We start from the raw sequence: 21,562 nt of genomic DNA on the forward strand, positions 1-21,562 counted from the left end.
TGTTTCCAATTCTTGTGACTGAGTTACAATACAATGCAGCAGCCTTGTAAGTGAAAAGCTCTAACGTTTAAAAAATAAAATAAAAAATGAATTCATGGCTCACTTTCCGTTACACCAAACACACACAACCACTTTTGGAAATACAAATAGGCAATACCGTAGTTTCCCAGCCTTTTCTCTTAGGAATTACAATTGTTAGTGGTCGGTGGGTCTACTGGGATCATTTAAGGTCTAATACTAACTCTACTGTGACCCACTTTGAAGAGGATCTATTATGCTCAGGTTTATATTAGTATTTTGTGCCTCTACTGTGACATGTTTTCAAGCTTTAATGTTCAAAAAGCTCTTTATTTTTCTCATACTGCCTTTTCACCCTCTGTCTGAAACCAGAGCCCAGCCTGCTCTGATTGGTTAGCTGGCCGGCTGTAGTTCTTTAACAAAACAAACTACACAAGCCATCAAAAGCTCCTGTGGGTTCAACTGGGAGAACTAAACACTTTTAGTGCTGACCAGCTCTAACAGACTCACTATACACCGGCAGAGAAACTTAGTAGCCTAGCTACATTAAGGCTACTAGTGACTAATAATGCAACAGTCTGGTGATAATTCAGGTTTCTCTGGAATAGCAGTATGAGCTCACTTACTCAAACATTATGTCCAGAAGGAAAAAAGAGTCTTATATTCTGTCTGATATGGTGGCCTAGATTATGTTCACCAAATGCAGCGTTCCTCAAGTAGTGTGATCAGGACATAATATGGATTTTGTCCCCCCATTTTTGTTTGGTTTGTATGCTTTAAAAAAGAAAAGAAGCTAGAGAGGGAAGGAATATTTGACTGTGTTTTTCATCATTCATTTACCAGACAGGGGGCTGCAATATGTTTATAACACTTCCCAATGTTATGCCTTAGTGATGCAATAGCTGTTCCATTGTCTGTGTATTTCATGCTACTGATTACAGACGTGCCTTATTCCACCATTGCAGTCAAATATATTAAAGGGAGGGAAACTACATGGCTGATTGTGTATTGAGTATATCATTGTATTATTACCCTATATGTCTAAATTAAGTCATTTTAGTTCCCCTAATGCGTAATTTTGTTATTGTGAAGTCATTGACCTTGCCACAACGTCGGCCCATTTTTAGATGAATATTTGCAGTCCTGTTGACACTGATTAAGTTGAAAAGAGCCCAGATGAGAGAAATGAAGAGAGAAGAGCCTTGAGGTCAACCTTCTGCCCCCCTCAGCTGAGTCCCACGAGAGGCAGCGTGCGTTAGAGGCAAGGGGAGACCGTGTGTGTGTGTGTGTGTGTGTGTGTGTGTGAGAGAGTGTGTTCATTTATTCAGTGGTCAGTGATCTGCATGGCCTCCCCGAGGGGCCTGACTAACATTTCAATGGGCCAACTCAGCATGGCTTTGTGCTGCCGAGCACCACATCTGTCTGCCACGAGTGTGTGTGTGTGTGACACACTCTGTGAGATTCTGATGAGTGAGTGTGGAGGTGGGGGTTGGTGCAGAGGGACGGCAGTGTGAATGGATCGAGAGAGGGGCAGATCTGTTGTCATGGAGAGAGGAAGACGAATTACCACTCACTTAAATGAAATAAGATGTCATGTGACAGTGTGACAGCTAGCGTCTTTTCTGAGTGGGGTCTTACTACAGTAGAATACTGTGTGCTCATGTGAGCCATGGTGTATTTTCCTATTGATTGCAGCCTTTGTGTGATTTATTATTGATCAGCGCCATGTGTCTCTACACAGCTGAGTGATCTAAGAGAGGATCGAGCTCTCTTTCTTTCTCTCTAGGTCCTACACCATCCACCTGTTTTATGCACACTTTCGTGACAATAAAAGAAAAATAAGACCTATTGTAACAAAATACAATTTAGTGATTAAACTATGAAGCATGTGAGTTCAATGTCAAAAGAAAGAAAGAATAAAGAGATGGAAAATAATTGCAGATTAAATTGACCCTATTAGGCTTTTGGGGGTTTTCCTTTTCCTGTAGTGTGCTCTATAGGTTGTTGTGCATGTAAATGGTCTGCAAAGGCTACAATCAAAAAGCCTTGTGAGTTTCTCCCCCCCCCCCCTCTCCCTGCCTGAAACACTTTCATTGGACTCCTTCAAGCTCTAACCAATCAGAGCAGACTGGGCTCTGGTTTCTGAAAAGAGGTGCTGCAGCTCAGGTATGAAAAGATTAAGAGCTTTTTGAACACTAAAGCATTGGAGACATGTCCCAGGGGAGGCACAAAATACAAATATGAGCCTGAAAATAAGTAGGGCCCCTTTAAATTAGTTTCGTCATCGCTCCACACATATCATCATAACATTTTCCGGGTTCGGTTCTGGGTAAAACAAAGATGATGCGGGTCGGGTCGCGGGTGTTGCATAATAAATATATTAAAATAATAATAATTTAGTTTAATGTTTAAATCCTCAGACCTCTCCCCCGCGGGACCGCGCATAATCATAACCTCTGCAGCGCATCAATCTGCTGCTGAGCGCGCCACATTCGAAATGGCTGAGGTGAAGCTCTCTAGCGGAGAATACAGCATTTTCAATAACACTTCCTCAAGAGCGAAATCCAACGTCTGGGAGGCTTTTGGTGTCATCCTAGATGGAGAAAATAACCAACATCCCACGCTTTTTGAGACAAATATGCAACTGCGTGTGTTAATAATTGCACGTTTTCACTGCTCATAGGATATGCGGGTTCGGGTCGGTTTGCGGAACTAATTGGCAATATGTGCGGGGGGCGGGTTCGGTATTGCACGTCGCGGGGCGGGAGCGGGTCTTGAAAATCAGACCCGTGCAGGACTCTGCTTCACAACCTTCTGCTCATCTTGATGTACATACTCCCATTAATAATCCCATAACGTTAGTAAATGAAAAAATCATTTATTCGCATTATCTTTTGCCAATTTTAATGAAATCACACAAATACACTTTATAAAAGATCTTCATTCACATTGTTAAATGTGTCTATCTTGGATATTATAATATTCTCAAATTCGATTGACGACGGACATTTATTTGAAATGTTAGTTTTTCGATAAGTAGGAAGAATGTGTCAGTGTTTGTCGTCTGTGTGTGTCAGTATCTAGTGATGACAGGAGTCACACAGGCAGCAGTTCTTTGAACCATAGTTAACAAATGCTTGGCTAGAGCCATGTGGACATGCCTTGTCTTTGCAGTTTCCACTGTTGCTGCAGGCCACATTGTGTGTGTGTGAATGTGTGTGTATTGTGAGGTGGCGTCCAGATGGCCCTCCCAGATGGATGCTGTGGTCTTAGAGGAGATTACCTCCCTCTATTCTCGTCTTTGCACTGCTCCTTAAGACTGCAGAAGCCCTGCGATACAGTAGCCCAATAAGCTACAGCAATTAGCCTAGCCTAGCACTAGCTTAGCACCCGCCATGAAATGAATCCTAAATGCGAGTCAGCTCTTGTGCCGTTAGCCGCCAGTGTGGGCTCGGTACTTTTCTGTGGCTGGCTTGATGATTAGGGGGCTCGTCACAAAATCCAGAGTGAGAAAGAACGTTAAAAAAAAACCTGATGATTTTAATTGCAAGGGGGAGAAAACATTTGATTAGATGAATAGATTTTTGGTATCTGAGAGAGATAAAGGTTTAGGGAGATTTGGGAAAGGAGAAGGGTGGTAGAGTGGAAGAGAGGGGAGTGGGCAGACGGGGGCTTTGCTGAGTGCTAAATGGTTTATCAGTAGCTGCACCATTACCCCCCTCCCTTACCCCCACTGTGCTGCCTGTCTGCCACACACACATTTACACACACATGGACAGGCGAGGGTCAACTCATGCTGTCTGCTCTCTGCTTGACCAGAAATCTCTGGAACAGATTAAGGCCTTCTGCTATTGAAGCACCTGTGTATATACATACACACACACATACAGCACTGCAGATCCACGTGCTCACAGTGTAATAGAACACAGACAATTGTTCCAGGTGTCATTTATGATTTGTAAGGTTTTCACTTCCTGTCAAGGTGATTTAGATTCAGTGTTCAGAGGTTGTGAGCCTTTGATATGGTGGAATTGTTTTCGATGGAAAGGATGTTATCTCGCTCATCTACTGACTGTCTTTGTTAAGAATTTGATTGACAGAAGGTTATTCCAATCAACAGACAAGTTTGTTTTGAAAGTGCTTGCCCCGTTTCCATTGACGGCCTCTAAAATGTTTAACAAACCATATGGCATGTCAGGTTAAACAGTGATATCCACAAACAGAAAATGTGACATTGTCATGTTTGACTGCTGCAGAGAAAGTAACTTATCATTTATCTTGCAAATTGTGAAACATGAGATAATCTAGGCTAGACCTCTGTTTATTTTATTATCAGATACGGACCGTTTCAAGGAGTATGTCGATCAAAGTATTTGAACTTGTATTTCTTGTGTCGAAACTGCAGATTTGCCATTTAAAGATCCCCTGTGTAGTTTCCTTGTAAATAAAGTTTCTATTTACATTTAGATTCTCAACAAAAACATTGTGTGTACCCTTAACACACACCAGCACATTTGTCTTACCTCATAGAACTTTTCATAGCCAATCTATTGACAAACCTAACCTTAACCCTTGTATTGCGTCACAACCACTCTCCTTCAAGTCCACATGTTTTACCAGTGAAACACATTGTTGCATAGCGCTATTAATGATGCATAGGGCCACTATAGAGTTATTCTTTGCTTTTAATGAAACTGAATTAACAGATCTTACAGGCTGAACATGTTCAAAAGGTTATAGTTATAACATTATACAATCACAAGCTGCATAACTTTCCAGTGAACATGCCCAAGTTTGTGTCTTCTTGCCTTCCATTAGCGCCACTATTAGTTTGGAGTTGTTAAAGTCAAGGTAAAATGTCAGATGTAATGGAGCAGTGTAAAGTCCAACATAACTCTAATTTTCTTAGAAACATAAACATTTGATCAGATAAATCTTTATACTCTGTCGAAGTTTAAGATGTACTTCGACAGTATGACCTTGAGTATACATGGCGTCAGTTGTTTCTGCGAGTTCATGCCTGCCAAGTTCACATCACTCCAGATACAGTAGGTTATGTGAATGTTTGATGCACTTGGGTACAGTATGTGATGTGGTTCCCATCCAAATGCTATATACAGTATCCACTTTGGAAAGTGATGTCCAATCTGGAACTCATCTGTGAGCTCTTTAAAAACACTTTCAAGTAACCCAGGATACAAGCAGGGGTATGGAAAAGTAAGTGTCATTTATATATATATATATATATATATATATATATATATACATTTGGAGCCCCACTTTTATGTGTCTATACAAGTCACGTATGTGCGCATATTACTTTTAGCCATGGTTTTATAGGTTTGTGATATAGTGGCGTCTCTGAGGCAGAGAGATAACTGGCCCCACCCCCTGTTGTACCCCCATACGATGCGACTATTAACACTTCTGGAAAATGACAGGGGCTTCACATCTGGCTTTGAAGAGATGTCTCGCGGAAGACTGAGACATCAAAGACGTCTTCAAAGCTAGTTTATGTCTGCCCACTCTTTTTTTTTTTTAAAGAAAATAACATCTCCCAAAGTCTCAATGTGTACAATTTGAAAACAAGAATTTCGGAATAATTCAAAGTGGAATGTGGGAATTTCTTGAGCTTTTACTGATCAGTTTCTACTTCCTAAAGCCTTGTTAACTGGCAAAAATGTATGGTTTTGCCAGAGAACGTTACCGTATTGGTTGTTTTGGAACACACTGGAATTATTCCGACCTTGATAAAACTTTTATTTAGAGATAATGCTGGATTTAGGTCTGTTGAAGCCAAATGTTAAGAAAATGCTCACACTGTAGTGGTTGAATGATGCAAGTTGGAGCCATTGTCACTACCAAAAATGGAAAAAAGAATCTGTACTCCAAATGACTGTGTCAACAAATGGTTGCAGAGGGTTGCCTTTGTATTGTATTCTGCTTGTTTCAGTTGTATCTCCTCATCCACTTATCAGTCATTATGAGAGTGCTAGTGGTGTGGGGGTAGGCTTTGTGGGGGTGTATGGATGTATTGGTCATCAGTTTTAATTTTAAGCAGAACAATGCTCACATTAATGCACACAAATAGCAGCAGCTCAGTTCTGTAACCCTGGACTCTGAGTGTGTGAGTGTGTACTGTATGTGTGCCTTTGACACTACTGTAGAAGAGTTTTTATGTGGCCCTCATACCGTGTGTATTGAGCCGCGTTGTGGGTCACTGTGTTGATAAGAGGGCCTCAGACACTGGGCTGGACAGGGTCTCCCCTCAGGGGATTGGTCCGGCCAGCACAGAGGCTATATTTAGCCATGATGCTGGGAGACAGTGACATCTCTGTTTCATACCAGTCATGCCCTGCAACCATTGGGGTCACTTGGTATGATTTTACGATTAAGATGACGTGGATTTCAAACACACATAATACAAGAATGATTACATTGACACCAGAAGGTCACAGATGAAACCAACAAATGACTTTTTGTTCCTGGAATTACTCAGAATGACAACCTTAAAACGGCTTACCATGGCCACAAAGAGTTGACTAAACCAGGCCTGGCAGTAGATCTAGCCTAGAGATAAACATTAACACACTAACAGTACTGCCATGAAAGACAATAGCACCAACAGCCCAACACAAAACCACCTGTCAGTGAACACCTGTTAAACGTACTGGACCATCTCATGCACCTTAAAAACCATCCTCATGTAAGAAACATTTCTAATAGTTTGCGCTAAGTAGTTGGAAGTTACCATGGTTTTGGTAGTTTACAGAAAGTATGCACAATTTTCATAACGTTGAAGATAATGCAAAACTAGCACTGGTGTTGGAAATTGATACGATTTATTTGATACCAACGACATTATCCATTCTGCTTATGGGTTCCGGTTCTTTATTGATTTTCCTATCGATTCTGACCAATTTTCTGTATGGAAAAGAGTAGGCATACAAAGGTTTTTTGAACCAACACAGCTGGTTTACTTTCTCTACGTTTGGACACACTGTAGAATGTGTGCACAGTTACATTTGAGCAGTCATGTATACAAATAAAAATAATTTTTTCCCTTTTTCTCTACTTTGACTCCTTCTTCTTGGAAATTTCCAGCAGTGTAGGCGTCAGAAGTTTGATGTCATGACACATGAGTTCTGGCAACTTGCACCTATCAGAAACAGAACACAAATAGACCAAGACAACAGCTTACCATACAAACAAAAAAAGTCACGAAAACAACACTAATATATCATTTCCGTCCATGGTAAAACTACAATGAAAAGTGTATCATGTGTACAATTTAAGGATCACTTGGATCCCAAAGTTGCAAAACTATTAAATATAATGTTAGCATGGCCCTCCTGCCCAATACAATCTATGACATAGCTGCAGACAGAAGAAAAGGTCCTGATGTGAGCCTCTCCAACAGGAGAAGTTGCAGACTACTACAAAGCCAACTTGAAACGGATGGTTTGACAACGTCTAGCCAACAACACTAGACAGAAAATGACTTCTCAATTGTGAGCATTTCCTGCTTGTATCCGTTTTATATGATTGTTCGGGGTTCAATGTTGAAATAGTTTTTCCTCCTGGCTGGGCGTGTGTTAGAAGCGAACGTCTACACAAATGGCTATATATACTAGGTTATGATTCAAAACAAGACTAAAGGCAATTGTTTTCTTAATATTTTTAGATGATATGAATCAGAACAATGTCACAGTGATTCATAGATGCAAACTTTTGACAATCCGCGCAATATATAGATGGAGTTTGGCCCACATCCTCAAACAGCACCCAACTAAACTCATGTTTCCAGGAATTGAAAAGCTCACTTGCACTTCAGCTAATGAAATGTGTCTTCAACAGCCCCATTTTCAATCATGATTGCCTTATCATTTGTTGAGGTGCTGGTTAAGAAGTGAAAGCAGCTGATGAGTTTTGAGACGATCCAGCTGTTGCAGCAATGAATCCCAGCAGCTGAAATCAGGCCAGAGTCAGTATCTATATTATAAACATACCATCAGCAGAAGTAATGCTGAGCAGATGCAGGTTGAGAAGAAGAATCTACAGTGGCCAGCCACCGTGTACACATCTGTGAAAGAATGTGTTGTCAGTTACCCCCCCCGAACCCCCACCCAGTCTGTCTCTGTTCACAAACACAAATATTGAAGGAGTAGTGAACAGGGGAGTGTGTCTGTTTAGGACACAGGGTCTTTTTTCTGCAAGTGGGAGTGTGTTTGTGCCTTGCATATTTCCTCCAACAGTGCATGTTTGTGTGTGTTTTGAAAAGCTGCACACACACACTTGCTGCAAGGCTAATTCCCACACCGCAAGTCGACTTATTCCAGTGTTTATTCTTTCCTATGGTCCATTTAAAGTTGTCACGCTGCTGATTAATGGGCGATGGGGAAATTACACTTAATTGAATGATAAATATCTGAATTATTAGTAACATTTTCCCAGGTTAAAAAGTTAATTTTGATTATTATCGATGGTGTGATGTGAGATCTGGCTTGTGGGCGTTCTGAATGTCATCGAAGTATATTTGTCTTTTGAAAAATGTCGTTTTCTTCATTCTACTCTGAGCAATATGGTTATTTATTTTGTATTTTCTTCTTTCAGGGACATAAAGCCCGACAACATCCTGCTGGATATGAACGGCCACATCCGCCTGGCAGACTTCGGCTCCTGCCTCAAACTCATGGAGGACGGGACGGTAGGTTTTTTTTTTTTTTTTTTACCACACTACTGCTGAAGCCTCCTCCGGTCCAAAGCAAACATACCAGAGCTTTTACTGACCTCCTAGTCAACCCCTGGGGGTCTCCCAGGAGGGGTGTGTGGTTCCGCTGCTCGGCTGGGCCTTCACTTTGTGATTCAGACAATCCTCGGAGCAAAAAGAAAGAAAAGAAGTTACATAACGGAGAAATGACAGGATGAAATAGATGATCAAAGATGTTCCCCAGTGTCTTCTTTCAATGATAATATAGTGATGAGGTTATATGACCATTTGAACAAATAATTGAAGGGCTTGTTGGACCCCTTGTTTGACGTTTCTTTGGAACATTTCCTTATAAGCTTTGAATCATGATAACAGTCTTGGGGGTTTCTTCTGTATTAAAGCAACTTCCTGAAGAATAAAGAGACAGATGCCAACATCTGCTTTTCTCTCTCACTGTGTATTAATCCAGACAACATATAGCATTCAACACTGCTTTGCTTTTGATTCAGCATCATGTGAATTCTCAAAATTGCTTTAGAAGTTAAAAATGAGCTCCAAAAAAGAGTGTAGCCAAAAGAAAAAGTCCTGTTTCCTTAAGCTAGAACTCTGGTATTCATCTTGTATGCTTCCAAAACTGCAGACTATTACTCATCATCATCATTACTTTCATTAGCATGCATGCTGGACTTGAATACTAAAATGTTTCCCTTCTTTACATGTGAGATTTCTCCCATTTGTGAGATTTTAAAGATTTTTTGCATCAATTCTTGACTTTTCTTTTATCCCTCTGCTAGGTCCAGTCCTCCGTGGCGGTGGGGACTCCAGACTACATCTCCCCAGAAATCCTCCAGGCTATGGAGGATGGAAAGGGCAAGTACGGGCCTGAGTGCGACTGGTGGTCCCTGGGCGTCTGCATGTATGAAATGCTGTACGGCGAGACTCCCTTCTATGCAGAGTCCCTGGTGGAAACCTACGGGAAGATCATGAACCACAAGGTGAGCTTATAGAGCATAGTTCAGTAACAGGCGGACCGCGGTCCGGACCCAGACGCCGACCTCTACGGACCCGGACCTATAATCAATACATTAATAGGGGATTTCAATTTTGACGGGGCGATTCTATTTTAACCACCGCCGCCGACAGGGGGCGAAAGAGACGAGTGAGCGATACAGGGAGAGAAACACAGAAGAGACGAGAGAGCGATACAGGGAGAGAAACACAGAAGAAGAGACGAGAGAGCGATACAGGGAGAGAAACACAGAAGAGACGAGAGAGCGATACAGGGAGAGAAACACAGAAGAGACGAGAGAGCGATACAGGGAGAGAAACACAGAAGAGATGAGTGAGCGATACAGGGAGAGAAACACAGAAGAGACGAGAGAGCGATACAGGGAGAGAAACACAGAAGAGACGAGAGAGCGATACAGGGAGAGAAACACAGAAGAGACGAGTGAGCGATACAGGGAGAGAAACACAGAAGAAGAGACGAAGAGCGATAGGGAGAGACAGAAGAGACAGTGAAGCGATACAGGGAGAGAAACACAGAAGAGACGAGTGAGCGATACAGGGAGAGAAACACAGAAGAGACGAGAGAGCGATACAGGGAGAGAAACACAGAAGAGACGAGAGAGCGATACAGGGAGAGAAACACAGAAGAGACGAGAGAGCGATACAGGGAGAGAAACACAGAAGAAGAGACGAGAGAGCGATACAGGGAGAGAAACCAGAAGAAGAGACGAGAGAGCGATACAGGGAGAGAAACACAGAAGAGACGAGAGAGCGATACAGGGAGAGAAACACAGAAGAAGAGACGAGAGAGCGATACAGGGAGAGAAACACAGAAGAGACGAGAGAGCGATACAGGGAGAGAAACACAGAAGAGACGAGAGAGCGATACAGGGAGAGAAACACAGAAGAGACGAGAGAGCGATACAGGGAGAGAAACACAGAAGAAGAGACGAGAGAGCGATACAGGGAGAGAAACACAGAAGAGACGAGAGAGCGATACAGGGAGAGAAACACAGAGAAGAGACGAGAGAGCGATACAGGGAGAGAAACACAGAAGAGACGAGAGAGCGATACAGGGAGAGAAACACAGAAGAGACGAGAGAGCGATACAGGGAGAGAAACACAGAAGAGACGAGAGAGCGATACAGGGAGAGAAACACAGAAGAGACGAGAGAGCGATACAGGGAGAGAAAACACAGAAGAGACGAGAGAGCGATACAGGGAGAGAAACACAGAAGAGACGAGAGAGCGATACAGGGAGAGAAACACAGAAGAGACGAGAGAGCGATACAGGAGAGAAACACAGAAGAGACGAGAGAGCGATACAGGGAGAGAAACACAGAAGAGACGAGGAGCGATACAGGGAGAGAAAAAACACAGAAAGAACGATACAGGGAGAGAAACACAGAAGAGACGAGAGAGCGATACAGGGAGAGAAACACAGAAGAGACGAGAGAGCGATACAGGGAGAGAAACACAGAAGAAGAGACGAGTGAGCGATACAGGGAGAGAAACACAGAAGAAGAGACGAGTGAGCGATACAGGGAGAGAAACACAGAAGAGACGAGTGAGCGATACAGGGAGAGAAACACAGAAGAGACGAGTGAGCGATACAGGGAGAGAAACACAGAAGAAGAGACGAGTGAGCGATACAGGGAGAGAAACACAGAAGAGACGAGTGAGCGATACAGGGAGAGAAACACAGAAGAGACGAGTGAGCGATACAGGGAGAGAAACACAGAAGAAGAGACGAGAGAGCGGCAGAGAGGAGAGGAGAGTGAACATGCGTGTTAGCGGCAGACAGGGAGAGACAAATAATGACACATGGCGCTCTCCAAGAAGAGGAAAGTGGACAGTGAGAACAGAGCTTTTAACCCTGAGTGGACTCATTCATGTTCATCCTGCCCACTGGGAGCACAGAACCAGTGTGTCTCATTTGTTCAGAGACCGTGGCGCTCATTAAAAGTGCCAAAACGCCACTATGAGACGAAACACAAAGTGTTTGACCAAACATTCCCTCTCAAGTCAGAACTGAGGTCACAAAAAATAAGCAGTCTCAGAGCCCGATATGATCAGTCCACCAGGATCAAAATTAAAACTAAATATCGTTCCAGGCTAACCGAGGCTAACCAATGAGCACCTGCATGTGTGCATGAGAATGGCCCTGACACCATTTCAGCCCAGATCTAAACTCCTGGCAGGACAAGCTCAAGCTCAATTCTCGCACTGAATAAAAAAAAGTGAGTGAGGGACTGCAATATAAGAGGGAAAGAAAGAGAAACTTTAAAACTGTTCAATTGTTATGATGTGTAAAGACTGATATTGTTCTTTAATCGGCTGAAACTGTTAAGTCATGATGTGAAACGGTTAACAAAGAAAAAGGGAAACTCAAGCTGCTGCTACACTTTATTTGATTTATCTAAAATTAAGCACTTTAAAGATGCACACATTTTCAAAAGCTATTTTATTTGTAAATGCAGCCCGAGAGGAACATTACACAGTATTTGCTGTATATCTGTATAGTTCAATGTTAATTGACAATAAATATTGTTGTTTTTTAATTATACTTTCTTTATTTGATTGGCAGTCAGTTGTTGATTACATGCAGACGTTGATAAAGCTACAGGCTACTTCAATATATATCACACTAATTCATAAAGCAACTTAGACATTTTGAAGTTCCGGACCTTTGCATGGGGACATTTTCTCTAACTGGACCTCGTTGAGTTTTAGTTGAATACCCCTGATATAGAGTTTGAAGTGGATTCTAGGCTGTTACTCTCTTTGTGTGAATCTCATGGCAATACATTATTAAGAAACAGTGCAAAATAGTTTTGAAGATAGGATATATAAGCATAAAGGAGAAACGAGGTGGAATTATTAACTGTGCCAGTGACCATGCCTCTAATGAGTACCATTACATCTTCCACAGGAGCGCTTCCAGTTCCCGCAGCAGATCACAGACGTGTCAGAAGATGCGAAGGATCTGATTCGCCGGCTCATTTGCAGCCGAGAGCACCGATTGGGCCAGAACGGCATCGAAGACTTCCAGCACCACCCCTTCTTTGTTGGTACGTTCTAACGTTACTTATGTCGCAAGGTTTTTAGGGATTTAAATGTTGCTTATTTTTCCAATATAAGGATATATCTTAGAGGTGTTTTTATCTACAAGTGTGTGTATCATCCTGATTTGGGGGTTCGATCATTTCATAGATTTTATCATATTTTGTAATCTCATTAGCACAACACCCTTGAACCTCCTAATACATGATGTTTGTTATTTCCTATATTTTGTGCAAATAAATGAATGAAACAGGTTTTTTAATCAAAAACATTATCAAGATAACTAGATTTATAGATTTGTACCACTGTTTTATGCTTAAAAGTATCCTGTGACCTCTCTTGTGTTCAGGCATTATCTGGGAGAACATTCTCACATGTGAGGCTCCCTACATCCCAGAAGTCAGCAGTCCTACAGATACCTCCAACTTTGATGTGGATGATGACTGCCTAAAGAACTCGGTAGGGGAATATCTTCATATTTCCCTCTATCCTCGCCTATATAACATAATATCTAACTCTTTTTGTCATGTTTCTAAACCCTTTTTCAGGAGACCATGCCTCCGCCCTCTCACACTGCCTTCTCCGGCCACCACCTGCCATTTGTGGGCTTCACCTACACCAGTAAATGGTAAGGGATAACAATGGAAACATTATTTTAAGCCGCTGCCTTCATTTAGAATTTGTGTCTTTTTTTGGACTCTCTTCCTTCCCTTTTCATTGTTTAGAATTGCGATAAGTGTATTTTGCATGCATTTGTATACATTTTGACCAAATAAGGATGAAAACAGTGTGATCTACACAATCTAGCATCATTTGTAATCAGTCATTATAAATGGACAGATTACCCAGCAAGCCTTCTCATTGCATAGCATAGCGGCGTAGGAGTGTTGGAGTAGCTTCCCTCCCTAATAAGGTGATGTTCAGGACTCGCTGTAGATCCTCACCCTGAAGGCTACCCGTGAGAAAGCAACAAACCCACCGCTTACGTCTTATCTGTTCAAGGCTCAGTGATAATGTCCCCTTGCACTCTTCCTTTCTTTCCCTAACCCTCCCTCTTTTTCTCTCACTCCCCATCTTCCTTTTGTCGCTGTCATTCCTTCTCCCCCCTCCCTCTCCCCCTTCTTCCATGACTCAACATCCTCTCATCTTTCAACTCATCTGTATCTCTGTCGTCCACGTCTCTTTCCTGTTTCCCCTCTCCTGCTGTTTCCCCCTGGCCTCTTTCTCTCCCTTTAATAATCACTTTCATATTGAATTGTCTTATTCTGTTAACATCATTATGTCTATTTTTCAACTCTATAAATGGCCTTTTTTTTAATCTCCTTTCCCCACTCTACACTCGGCTGATAATGGCTGATGTCACTGCCTCCTACACCTTTCTCCTCACAATCTTTGTTCCTCCTCCACCTCTGCAGTTCCCTATCAGACCGTGCCTCCCTGCGGCAGCTGGTGGGGGATCCGGGTAAGCCGGGAGAGGACCAGCTGGACCTGGATGTCCAGCGAGGCCTGGAGGACAGCCTGGCCACAGAGGCCTACGAGAGGAGGATCCGCCGCCTGGAGCAGGAGAAGTTAGAGCTGAGCCGCAAACTGCAAGGTAAAGCTGACTTCTGTGGCAAAATAGACTTATTCAGACATCACTGCAAAGCAAGAAATGGCAGCCCTTGTACTGGGGCTCAGTCTATGCTTTGCCTGCAGTCCCTTTACCCGTGTGATCTCCCTCTTTCAACACTGTGACTTTCTGATTAAGGCTAAACTGGCCCATAACTAATCTTAAAGAGTCCTTATTAAGCTTTTTGGGGTTTCCCTTCCCTCGATTGTGTTCTATAGGTTTTTGTGCATGTCAATAGTCTGCAAAGGCTAACACCCCGAAAGTTCCCTTCAGAGGGCGTGTCTCTCTCAAAATCCTGGGAGATTTTAGTTGGAGGAACCTATAGGGCCCCAGTCTAAATGCTGATGGTGTCATTATTCTACGCCCGTAACATTGTGCGATCAACTTGTTCTTCATAATGATCAGTTCAAGCCAAATGTGGTCTTTAGAAAGTATGACAAAGCACTTTACTAAAGCCTCTTTTTGCTGGACCTGTTGCAGAGTCGACTCAGACGGTGCAGGCCCTGCAGCATCCATCAGGCGAGGGCCCTGTTGGCCCCAACAGGGAGGGGGAGATCAGGAGTCTGAAGAGCGAGATCGACATCCTCAAGAAGCAGATCGCTGGTGAGGATTTTCTTAGATTTGGTTTCATACGCTATCAAGTCATATGGGAAATGTATGTGCTAATGACTCAACGTTCAAATTACTATTTAAGAATGGGAAAACTATGCACCTTGATAAAGAAACAGCAAAAATAAAACGTTTAAGTTACATATTTGATTTAACCCTCCTATTGTCTTCGTTCCCCCCCCCTTACTTTGGTGTTCGCGGTCAAATTTGACCGGTCCTGTTTTAACTGCTATTACATTAACACAAAAACCATTAATCATCACCAAATTTCATTTAACACCCTTTCAAACTGTAAATATTGTATCAGACTACTGGTACACATGAACAACTGCAGTAAATATACAAAGAATAGACACTGAACATGTATTGCGTGTGCCAGGTGTGATTCACATGGGGGGATTGGGCACATAAGGGGGGGGACACATCTAGAGTATGTGTGTGTGTTTTATCTGATCCGGATGGTTACTAATTCCATTTCTTTATGGTGGTCACTTTTGACCGGGAACACCATGGGTGTTACAAAGTTGACTAAATCATCCAAAATTCAATGAAAGTGGTGATCAGCAATTGTATATGTTCAAGTGTCTACTGTGAAGGATATCATAAAGCCTTAATGCAATCGAATGTAAAACAAAAAAGTTATGATTGATGAAAGTAGTAAATGGGTCAGATTTGACCCGAAGACCACAGGAGGGTTAATGATATACCTTTGTTTATGTGTTTGTCAGACTCGGGTCAGATTGAGAAGCAGCTGGAGGACGTGTCGCTGGCCCGCAGAGACCTGGAGGACTCCTCTAAACACACCAGGACTCTGGAGAAACAGATGAAGAGTGTCTCACAGGAGAGGGACGACATGCACAAGGTACAACCAGTAGGGGATTCTGTCTCCGCATACATTTTGTATTTTCTCTATATATTTATTTAATTGCTGTAACTGAAATGGCTCTGATATAATGACAAAACTCTTTGTACGTTGTCTTGAGGAACAAAAAATGCTTCAAAAATACTTTTGTAGTGTATTTTGTCTTTGTTAGAGCCCTAAGAAGACATGATAATAATTCCATATAAAGGTGTTATATTGTGTGAAGTTGCACGTATGTGTCTGTTGCAATATGTATCATGGTAAAGCATAATCAAAATGTTGTTTATTGCCAAGTAGGTGTTTACATACAAGGAATTTGCTTTGGTGTGTAATAGCGCATTCAGTACATAAACACACTAAGAGAAATTTAAATGTGTAATGAGAGCAGATATTGAAAGTAAAATAAATCGTAAAAATGTGGGACGATTATTATGTATTGTATAAAAAAATGAACATGAACACCAAGATCTTTTTGGTACTGTTTTCACAAACCAAATAACAATGTTCAATAGACAAAACGGTTGCTCAGATTAGATTTTGGTGTCCAAAAATTCAAATAAATCTAGCTTGTATTTTCTTTCAAGTCACTATGAGACTCTAAATGTTTATCTGAACTCTCCTTCTCTCTGCCAGGATATCTTGGATGCCAACGAGAAGCTGAAGGCTCAGTCGAAGGAGCTGAAGGACGCTCACAGCCAGAGAAAACTGGCAATGCAGGAGTTTTCAGAGCTCAACGAGAGACTCACAGACCTCAGGTAGGAACTCTGCCCCAGAACATTTCTCAAAACAGCTTACTGGTTTTTGAAGAAATTGTAATTTTAGGTGCTTAAGATCCATTTTATTTCATGGCTAATTCTGTTATTTTCCTCACCTTTGACTGATCTTCTCCTGCAGGTCGGTGAAGCAGCGTCTGGCCCGCCAGCTGCGGGACAAAGAGGAGGAGGTGGAGAGTCAGGGTCAGAAGGTGGAGGCACTCCGCCTCGAGGTGCGAAAGGCCGAGAGGGCCAAGAAGGAGGTAGAGTAGTCTCCCTGTGTTTTGCTAGCACACCTTGTTCTGTCTCCAATCACCTATTGTTTTCTGTGTATATTACTCATAAACTGAGTGGTGCAGGAATGAGTCCTTAAACCCGGAATTTATTTAGCATTTTATCATTCTGGATAAAGTCAAAACAAATCAAATGTTTTGGTTTGATGCCTGAAATAAGGTCTGTTGTTAACACAAGCTGAAGAGATGTTCAAGTTTTGTTCTACATTATAAAACACTTCAGTTAACACCCGACTGACTAATGCTTATAGCTTCTATGTGTCATAAAAAAGCGGTTACTAACACGTTTTTAAGTGAGACTAAACTAAACGTCATCATGCCTAACATTACCCGCCTTTAGCCTAGCGATGGTGATGCCATGAGACCATGCTAACTTTATAACCCAACGTTGCTTCTGGCGATTGCATTTACACCACAACAATCATAAAAGAGATGTGTGGAGATAATCCCGCTGAACAGATGTGTAAATATCATTAGCATTTGTTTGGAAGTGGAAAAATCGCATTGATTTTTATGGAGGGAGCACTTGCGATGTTAACTTCCAGGTCGGCCTACAAAAATAGGTCATCACTGCACCGCTCTATTTACGTCTTAGATGAATAAACGATGTTTCAGTGGCTGTAACATGGAAACAGTGTATGACATACATTGCATCCAATCAATGGTGTGTTTGTGTGTATCAGATGGAGGCGCACTCTGAGGAGCAGACAGCAGAGGCTCAGAAAGAGAGGAAGCTGAGGGAGCGTAATGAGCAGTACAGCCGACAGCTGGAGGAGGAGCTTGAAGGGCTTAAGGTGAGTGTGCAAACAAACACAGATGAACATTAACCCCTCCATCAGCAGTCACTGCACAGCCATACAAGCTAAGACTCAATGTGATCAGAGCTGTTTGAACTCTTAAGATGATAGAACATGAGCATGAATGCTTACTCTATTGTCTCCTTTAGCTTAGCATACATTGGACCATCCTTTATAAAAGGAAAGGACAGAATGTGGTCCCACAATTCCTTGCAGTCTCAATAGTTCAAGTGACGTTGTGACTGACAAATGTGGATCGTGTAAATGATTGGTCCTGATGAAGCATTTTCCATGTTATGCCATATTTTGCCAAAGCGCTGTTTAAACTTTGGACACTATATTATATCAAAATGCTAACTATGAATGCTATGCTAAAAAATGTTCATCGAATCAAATCAATGTTTTAAGGTTTTTTTGAGTTCGCTGGAGTTTTTTAAGCTTTTCTTTTACTTCTAAATGTTTCCATAAAGTTTTCACTAAATGTTAAGAAAAAGTGGTTAGGAAAATAATATTTTTTTAAAAATACAACAGTAGCCAGGGAGTCTTATTAATCCCTGTAACACTCCACTCTCATCCTCACCAACATCACTTTTCTCCCTCCCAGGTGAAGCAGGGGTCCTCCGCCCCCGCCGCCTCAGCGGACCAGACCCAGGAGGTGGGGCGCCTGCGGGGAGACCTGGAGAAGAAGACGCTCCTGTACGAGGAGGAGCTGGCGCGCAGGGAGGGGCAGCACGGCAGCGAGCTGAAGGGTCTGCGCAAAGAGCTGCGGGACGCCGAGAGCCAGCACCTCGCTCTGCAGAAAGAGATCCTGATGCTCAAAGACAAGCTGGACAAGACTCGCCGCGAGAGGTACTCATCAGTTTCTCTATTTTCCTACATCTGATCAATGCAAATGATTTGTTGCTATGACTCCTATATCCTGGCTGTGACTACATGACTTTGTTTTTCTTCATTGCGTCTTCCAGTGATGACTGCGGGAGGTAATTACAGTGATATTAAGAATAGCTCGAGTCTGGTATAAATGTGTAGTGACTGAGTAGTTTATCTTACCAGTGTTAGATGAATATGTTATTAGAATGTTATAGTAATGTTGCAACCCAACCAGATAATAACCTTTCATTCAGGTAACCTCCCTTCCCAAATATTTGTCATCCCTCCATAACAACCCAAATGACACAGAGATGCATGGAGGTGTGCATTCTGAAGAAGATTTCTAGCTTTTCAGAGAATACTTTATTTTCCTCATGGAAGGTGATCTTATAGAGAATATATTTTTTAAGTTTTTCTTTTTTCCTGAGCCATTAAAGAGGACATTTTATTCTCATTTTCAGGTTCATATTTGTATTTAGTGCCTCGACTCTGTTTACATAAAGCATGATAGGGCCTCTTGGAGTTGAAAAAAGAAAGATGTGTCAAAATGTGCCAACTCGGGTATTAAATACAGAGAAATGAAAACGTGTTTTCCTGCTCAGACCCCCCTGGTAGGTACTTAGGGAGGCCCAGATCCAACGTTAAGAACCGCTGGTTTAATCAAATTTGAATAAAATAATGTTTTTGAGGAGAAGGCTTTAGAGCTTTGTTTTTGTACCCTGTAGTCTAACTCTCCCGCCTGCTGTTCGGACATGTTATTCTCACTGCTTTCTCATTTATTTTTTCAAACAGTGCTGGATCAGGTTCTGACTGTATTAATGTGTTTAGGCTGAATAATGTGTACCTGTTCTCAGTACCAAGCCTTTGATTTCAGTTTTGAGGAAATGTGTGGAGTCAGAGGCCCACACAGGCACAAAGGTAGGAGGATAGATGAGACATCGACTTGGAGACCGGTGAACATTTGAATGTTCAATGTATTTATACTGCGCTGTTCTAAAACCCCTGTATAAGATCACCTGGTATATAAGTTCATATAGTTCAGAAGCCTGATAGACAACAAATCATTCAAAAGTCACTAGTTTAACACTCCATGTTTGTGTGTTTTCTTCAGCCAAAGCGAGAGGGAAGAGTTTGAGACCGAGTACAAGCAGAAGTACGAGAGGGAGAGAGTCCTGCTGACCGAAGAGAACAAGAAGCTGTCCACTGAACTGGATAAGGTAAGACATTTTTACACGGAAATAAACAAATATCTCTCCGAAAACACACAAAAAACCAATCCAGTTTCTTTTCCTCTGTCAATATTTGTACTTTGTATTTGACTTCCTTTCATGTTAGCTTAGTGGTATGTTTGTCTCTTGAGAAAACACACATACACTAGCAAAAATACCCACAATTCCTTAACCCCAGGTAACCCCACTCGGCCTTTCATCTCATTCCTCCACCCCCTCTGTCCCGGCTGTGCCAAAGAAATCACTGTTCAATATCCCCCGTAAAAACAGCCTGCAGCCTCCTACACACTCCGATGGAATGACTCTCTGGATTCAACTCTGTTGACTTTGGAAATAGCTGTTGGAAGTTTAATAAGGCTCCCAATTTAAAGAAGTGGGAGGCATTTTGACATATGGAATAAAAGAGTGTTGTTTTTAAAGCCTGCAGCTGATAAAATGGAAACTATCTGGACGAAATGGAGGAGAATATGTATGTGGCTAACACTGGAATGATAGCACGTCACTCTGTTTTCTCACATTCTGAGAAATGATATTTGTTAAAGCTAAAGCACTCCGGACAGATTAGATCCGTCTGTATGATTTGCTTCTTTGCACAAAAACAGATCTTCAATGCATTTGGAGTGTGTGAAAATATTATTGTTTGAATAGTCTTATCTGTCAAAGAAGGCAATGAATTTCAACACTGTTTGCTTAGCAGCTAAATCAGACCGCTCCATCTTCAACCATGATGCCTTTTTGTGTGTGTTTTCAGTGAAGTTTAATTTCTACTGTTGACAAGCTGAAATTGGTGATGGATGTGGGGTAACACTGCAGAACGTGGAGCTCTGATGTGGGGTAACACTGCAGAACGTGGAGCTCTGATGTGGGGTAACACTGCAGAACGTGGAGCTCTGCTGTGGGGTAACACTGCAGAACGTGGAGCTCTGCTGTGGGGTAACACTGCAGAACGTGGAGCTCTGCTGTGGGGTAACACTGCAGAACGTGGAGCTCTGCTGTGGGGTAACACTGCAGAACGTGGAGCTCTGATGTGGGGTAACACTGCAGAACGTGGAGCTCTGATGTGGGGTAACACTGCAGAACGTGGAGCTCTGCTGTGGGGTAACACTGCAGAACGTGGAGCTCTGCTGTGGGGTAACACTGCAGAACGTGGAGCTCTGATGTGGGGTAACACTGCAGAACGTGGAGCTCTGCTGTGGGGTAACACTGCAGAACGTGGAGCTCTGCTGTGGGGTAACACTGCAGAACGTGGAGCTCTGATGTGGGGTTAAACTGCAGAACGTGGAGCTCTGATGTGGGGTAACACTGCAGAACGTGGAGCTCTGCTGTGGGGTAACACTGCAGAACGTGGAGCTCTGCTGTGGGGTTAAACTGCAGAACGTGGAGCTCTGATGTGGGGTAACACTGCAGAACGTGGAGCTCTGATGTGGGGTAACACTGCAGAACGTGGAGCTCTGCTGTGGGGTAACGCTGCAGAACGTGGAGCTCTGATGTGGGGTTAAACTGCAGAACGTGGCGCTCTGCTGTGGGGTTAAACTGCAGAACATGGAGCTCTGCTGTGGGGTAACACTGCAGAACGTGGAGCTCTGCTGTGGGGTTAAACTGCAGAACGTGGAGCTCTGCTGTGGGGTAACACTGCAGAACGTGGAGCTCTGATGTGGGGTTAAACTGCAGAACGTGGAGCTCTGCTGTGGGGTAAAACTGCAGAACGTGGAGCTCTGCTGTGGGGTAACACTGCAGAACGT

General features: G+C 42.6%; 1 protein-coding gene across 4 annotated transcripts in view; it reads left to right on the top strand.

Moving 5' to 3' along the window:
- The window catches only part of cdc42bpab (CDC42 binding protein kinase alpha (DMPK-like) b), a 90,410-nt gene that overhangs the window by 49,987 nt on the left and 18,861 nt on the right, over positions 1-21,562 (top strand). For all 4 annotated transcript variants that reach the window (XM_034150353.1, XM_034150354.1, XM_034150355.1 and 1 more), the window contains exons 6-18: positions 8,632-8,725; positions 9,523-9,723; positions 12,669-12,807; positions 13,149-13,258; positions 13,348-13,427; positions 14,215-14,393; positions 14,889-15,011; positions 15,746-15,879; positions 16,513-16,634; positions 16,774-16,894; positions 17,608-17,718; positions 18,326-18,570; positions 19,703-19,808. In XM_034150353.1, the coding sequence (XP_034006244.1) occupies positions 8,632-8,725; positions 9,523-9,723; positions 12,669-12,807; positions 13,149-13,258; positions 13,348-13,427; positions 14,215-14,393; positions 14,889-15,011; positions 15,746-15,879; positions 16,513-16,634; positions 16,774-16,894; positions 17,608-17,718; positions 18,326-18,570; positions 19,703-19,808 (1,765 nt within the window). The remainder of the gene's footprint in view (positions 1-8,631; positions 8,726-9,522; positions 9,724-12,668; positions 12,808-13,148; positions 13,259-13,347; positions 13,428-14,214; positions 14,394-14,888; positions 15,012-15,745; positions 15,880-16,512; positions 16,635-16,773; positions 16,895-17,607; positions 17,719-18,325; positions 18,571-19,702; positions 19,809-21,562) is intronic.

The sequence above is a fragment of the Trematomus bernacchii genome, unplaced genomic scaffold (genome assembly GCF_902827165.1).
Source record: "Trematomus bernacchii unplaced genomic scaffold, fTreBer1.1, whole genome shotgun sequence".
In the NCBI taxonomy this organism is placed as follows: domain Eukaryota; kingdom Metazoa; phylum Chordata; class Actinopteri; order Perciformes; family Nototheniidae; genus Trematomus; species Trematomus bernacchii.